This window comes from Oryzias latipes, chromosome 5, assembly GCF_053564925.1.
Source record: "Oryzias latipes strain Hd-rR chromosome 5, Olatipes_Hd-rR_3.1".
NCBI lineage: Eukaryota > Metazoa > Chordata > Actinopteri > Beloniformes > Adrianichthyidae > Oryzias > Oryzias latipes.
Genome location: NC_136241.1, coordinates 26,219,742 through 26,224,660, shown reverse-complemented (window position 1 = coordinate 26,224,660; position 4,919 = coordinate 26,219,742). Strand labels below are relative to the sequence as shown.

The 4,919-nt window shown below is 40.3% G+C and overlaps 1 protein-coding gene across 2 annotated transcripts; it reads left to right on the top strand.

The window, feature by feature from the left end:
- Positions 1-536: 536 nt before the first annotated feature.
- On the top strand, positions 537-4,071 carry LOC144992326 (kelch-like protein 10). 2 transcript variants are annotated; one of them, XM_078948068.1, is made up of 3 exons: positions 537-805; positions 2,523-2,910; positions 2,985-4,071. In XM_078948068.1, the coding sequence occupies exons 1-3, from the start codon at positions 672-674 to the stop codon at positions 4,029-4,031; spliced, it is 1,569 nt and encodes a 522-aa protein (XP_078804194.1). In that variant the 5' UTR covers positions 537-671; the 3' UTR covers positions 4,032-4,071. The 2 variants fall into 2 exon arrangements, with proteins under 2 accessions (XP_078804194.1, XP_078804193.1); XM_078948067.1 differs by having other exon boundaries at positions 2,430-2,910.
- Positions 4,072-4,919: the final 848 nt, after the last annotated feature.

Below are 4,919 nucleotides of genomic sequence, written 5' to 3'. Positions count from 1 at the left end.
TTAGGTCCAAAGGTAGTCTAACAGATTTGGACACTGACATGATTTATTACAGAAGAGTTATAATCCAACAGCAGTAACAGTGATGTTGCTGTGATATTTACCAGTTTATGCACCAAAAACCATCAGCTTGGTAACATGAATGCTGTACATACTGAGCGGAACATTTTTCACTTCTGCCATTCCCTGTATTATTATTATCATAACATTACGGCAACTTTTCTTGGAAAAGATTTCACTATTGCTCCTAATCCAACCCCTGTATTTAGAGGTTCTAGCTTGTTTACAAGGTGGGTTGGTGGATGCAGTGGGGGCACAAGTCAAGAGGACCTAAATCATAAACATTTTTTAAACTATAATTGCTGTTCTACTAATATATTTAAAATGTGTTTTTCTTAACAAAAAAAAGAAAGATTGAGAAATGATTTTCCATTTTTATTTCTTTCATGCATGTTTTAAATATTGTTATGTAAGTGTTATACTGCACAGATATCTTTATTTTAATTAAATACATGGTTGCCATGGAGAATCAACAGAATTTCTTTTTGAAATAAAGCATTCTTACTTAAACGGGTGTTAAACAGCAGAAAGCACCTTGAGCCACTGGCACGTTTTCCTACATATTTCATATTTATTTTGCAGCAGATCAAATTTTTTTTCGACATTTTTGAAAGATGAGCTCCATGTGTAAGAAGGTATTAAAAGAGGCCCTATTTTTGGAAGAGCTGAGCGATGTTGTGATCAAGGTCAGAGACAGAGATTTTAAATCTCACAAAATCCTCCTCTGCAACAGCAGTCCATTCTTTTGGTAAGTCTGAGATACAACCTATTTGAAAAGATCGACTTTATTAGTTTTGTGTAGATGGCATAGTTGATTGAAGTTACATTTTGCAAACGTTTTTTTTTACTAAAACGCCTTAACTTTTTTCAATTCTGTTCTATTGAATTATCTCCTCATGCTGTATGTCACTGCAACGTACCATTAAAACCAGGACTTTACTTGATATAATACCACTATGAAAAAAAACAAAAAACATTCAAGAACATATTTTTACATATCTGGAAATGAAGTCACGCATTCAATAAAGACCTATTTTTAATAAAAATTGTGTTTTTAGCTTTTTTTAAAATGTTCTTGTGGCATTTTTCTAATGATGGAGGAGATATATGAAAAAAAGCTTAAAATTCCATTTCTGAGTTTTTCTTTATTGAAATCGTTGTGAATCAGGAGCAGATGAGGAGATGACATTTGAAAATGCTTGTAGTCGTTACGCAGAAACAACAGTCGGCGGGCCACAAGCTCCGTGTTCCATTTCGATGCATCTATACGTCGATGACTAGATCGATGTACGTCTTTGTTTTCCTCGTGTGAAGTGGTATCTGGCTCAAAACTGTATGGCTGGACAGCTCTGCTTGCCATTTTTGTTGAACCATTAATGTTAGGTCGGGGGTTGTGAGGGTCCGTAAGATAACAGGACAGACTACAAACAAAGGAATGATGGGAAATTTGCACGGGTTTATGCATCAGTCCTGCCCATAACTCAGAGGGGAATTTCTGGAGAGCTGCGGTAGTTCATCAGAAATTCCCCTCTATGTCTAAACGACAGAGATTTTTTTTTTACTTTGGCGAAAAATCAACAAATTCTCATCCCACGGCTAACGACCCCCCTTCCGCGTCACATATTGACTCTTTGGAAGGGCCCAACTTTTTCTTTTTTCGAACTGCTGAAAATGAGTGATCCCAAAACCCTTCGATTGATTTACCTTTTATAACCATAAAAATAATTTTACTTTCATTTCTGTTTTATATACCACCAAAAATAAAAAATGTAGGCTATTTTAAGTGAAAACAACAGATTGAGCACTGCTTTCATGAGGAAGTGAGGAAGTAATTTAATTTTATTTTTCATTCACTCATTCATTTATCTTCTAAACCCGTTTGATCCCTTTTGGAGTTACGGGGCTACTGGAGCCTATCCTGGCCACTCGTAGGCGAAGGCAGTGAACATCCCGGACAGGTCGCCAGTCTGTTGCAGTTTTTTTTCTTTTTATAGATATTATTATTATTATTAAGCATTCATATATTTTTAACGAAGTTATTTAATCGGAGCAGACACCATGTCAAAAAACGATGAGTTGGGCTTGCACAAAGTCAATATGTGACAGAGGGTAACCTTATCTATGCAGCCATATATGATGAGTTGGGGTGAGAAGGTGTTGCTGAAAACAGCATAATCCTAATTAAAAGACCCCCCGGGAATGCTTTTGCATTAGATAAAACAATGATTGGAGTGAGATTTTAAGATAATTAAAAGAAGGCTTTTGTTGAGTTATGAATGACTGCTTATTCCTGAATGATGTCCTGGTTGATGATCCTTTCCTAGTGCTTTTCTGTGCTGCTTTGTTACGATGCTCTTCTCCTATTTCAACAGTGATATCTTCAACAACAAACCAGAAGTGAACGTCTTCTACTTCCCACATGTGTCTTCAAATGTAATGGGTCTCGTTGTGGAATTTTTCTACAGCCAGTCTGTCCAGGTGACGGAGAGCACCGTGCAGTCGCTGTTGGAGACAGCTGAGCTCTTTAAAATCAAGAGCATTGCCCAGGCCTGCTGTGACTTCCTGCAGCAGAAACTTTCCATCAACAACTGCATCAGCATTCTGACTCTGGCAGGCCACTATGTGTACGCTGACCTGTGGAAGAAAGCTTCTCTCTTCATCCTGCGCCACTTTCAGGATGTTGCAGATTTTTGTCCAGAGTTCTACACTCTCCCTGAAGAGCAGCTGGAAAGTTTCATTGAGAACAATGAGCTGAATGTAAGGGAGGAGAGAGTTGTTTTTGAGGCCGTCCTCCGCTGGATCAACCACGCTCCAGAGGAACGGCGCCGTCTCTTTCCGACACTGATGAGCAAGGTAACCAACACTAGCAGATCATCGCATTCTCTGCACACCTGCAACACTTTCATTGGCATCCTTTCTTCCTCCAGGTCCGGCTGCAACAAATACTTGATAAGTACTCGGTTGAAACTGTGTGGCCAGAGAATATGATAAGGAAGAATGCTCACTTTGTAGCCATGGTGACCACGACTATGAGGGTCCTTCGCAACTCCAACTTAGTGAGACCTCTGCCTGGGCCCCGTCAGCCTGCTGAAGTGCTGCTTGCTTTTGGAGGCTCTAACATCAATCTTCTAGCCAACGTAATCCAACTATACAACATACGAAGTAACTGCTGGAGGGTAGTGTGCGACAAAAGCATCTGTCTGCCGGAGTTCAGTAAATGTGTTTACACAGATGGGTTCATCTACTGCATTGGAGGACTCGTTGGTTATACCTGCTTAAGCAGTGTGATAAAGTTCAGCATTGCCTCACAGATTTGGGAGGAGGCTGGGTCAATGCACGAGGTGCGGGCCCAACCCACCGCGGTTGCTTTGAATGGCTTTGTGTACGCCTTAGGAGGGTGGATTGAAGGCCAAACACTGAACTCTGCAGAACGGTTTGAGCCCAGCACCAATCAGTGGAATTTCATCTCACCAATGGAACACAGAAGAGCCGATGCTGGAGCCACAACCCTTAATGGAAAGGTTTACGTATTTGGTGGATTCATCCTGGATGAAGCTCAGTCATCAGCTGAGTGCTACAACCCCGAAACCAATCAGTGGACACTAATCCCACACATGGAGGTTGCACGAGGAGCAATGGGAGCAATTGCTTACAAAGACCAGATCTTTGTGATGGGTGGATACAGCAATGGCATGTGCCTGTCCAATGTTGACGTCTATGATCCTGCATTGATGGTGTGGAGGACAGCAGCTCACATGAAAAGCTGCTGTTGCAGCTTTGGCATTGCATTGTTAGAAGACCAACTGTATGTGGTCGGAGGCTTCAACTCCGATGAAATACACTTGAGTGCAGTGTGGCGCTATGATGTAGAGAATACCACATGGAATGTAGTCGGGGACCTGGCAGTGCCTCACGGAGCCATCAGCTGCTGTGTGGTGGAGAGAATCCCTTACGGTGCTACTTTTCACATTTGAAACAACCGCTGAATAAAAGTTGAATCTGCTGTAAAATAAATATCCACTGTGTTAAGAGTGAGTTGACAAAAAACAGTACACAAGTTGCCAACTAGACAAAAACTATCTAAACCACTGACAGCAGTCTAGGGCTGAGTCAAAAAGTGCACCCCACTCCACAACTACTAAAAAAAAAAAAACCGTATAGTGCGGGACTATCTAGTTCCCTGGATTTAAAAGCAATATGACGTCCCCAATTTCACGAAGTGAAAAACTAGTCAATACAAGCATTTTCTGAAGAATCCACTGTATTCTTGTGATGAAAACTCTGGTTTATTAAAAAAAATTAATTCAAACCTTTTTTTGTTGCAAAAATGCTTCAAACGCAATGCATTGTGGACTATGTAGTGATAGGTGAAGAGTTCTTGCATACTGTTAATGCTCCATCATAATGTTGCCATGACAACATACAAAAAAAAAATCTGGAAAATGGACTTTAAGATGACACTCCTTGAGCAAATTTTCAGCCTAAGATTTAAAAAAAAAAAAGTTGTAAGCTTGCTATATACGCCTATATAACTTAGGTCATTCAAGAAAATCTGAAATAGTAAGTATCCATGAAACCAGAGTATGAAAAGCACTTCTCCCATTTTATAATTAAATGACACCCCTTTTATCTTATTGTGTTCCCTGCCAGCCTCACTAAGCCAATCACACTCCTAAAATAAACAGTTCTCACACATGGAGTCAGACGGCTTACCGAAGCGATCAGTCTAAGTTTCAGGGATCAAAGATACAAAAGCTTGGATAAACAACAAGTGATTAAAATCTCAGCATGGGGAAGGCGGCCTGACATGGAGGTTTAGCACCACAAGCACAAACTCACCACCAGAGTTCACAATCAAAGAA

Coding starts and splice junctions, on each gene's coding strand:
- LOC144992326 (XM_078948067.1), top strand. CDS start 672: ATGAGCTCCATGTGTAAGAAGGTATTAAAAGAGGCCCTATTTTTGGAA. Junction 806..2,429: donor AACAGCAGTCCATTCTTTTG/GTAAGTCTGAGA, acceptor CTATTTCAACAG/TGATATCTTCAACAACAAAC. Junction 2,911..2,984: donor TTCCGACACTGATGAGCAAG/GTAACCAACACT, acceptor TTCTTCCTCCAG/GTCCGGCTGCAACAAATACT.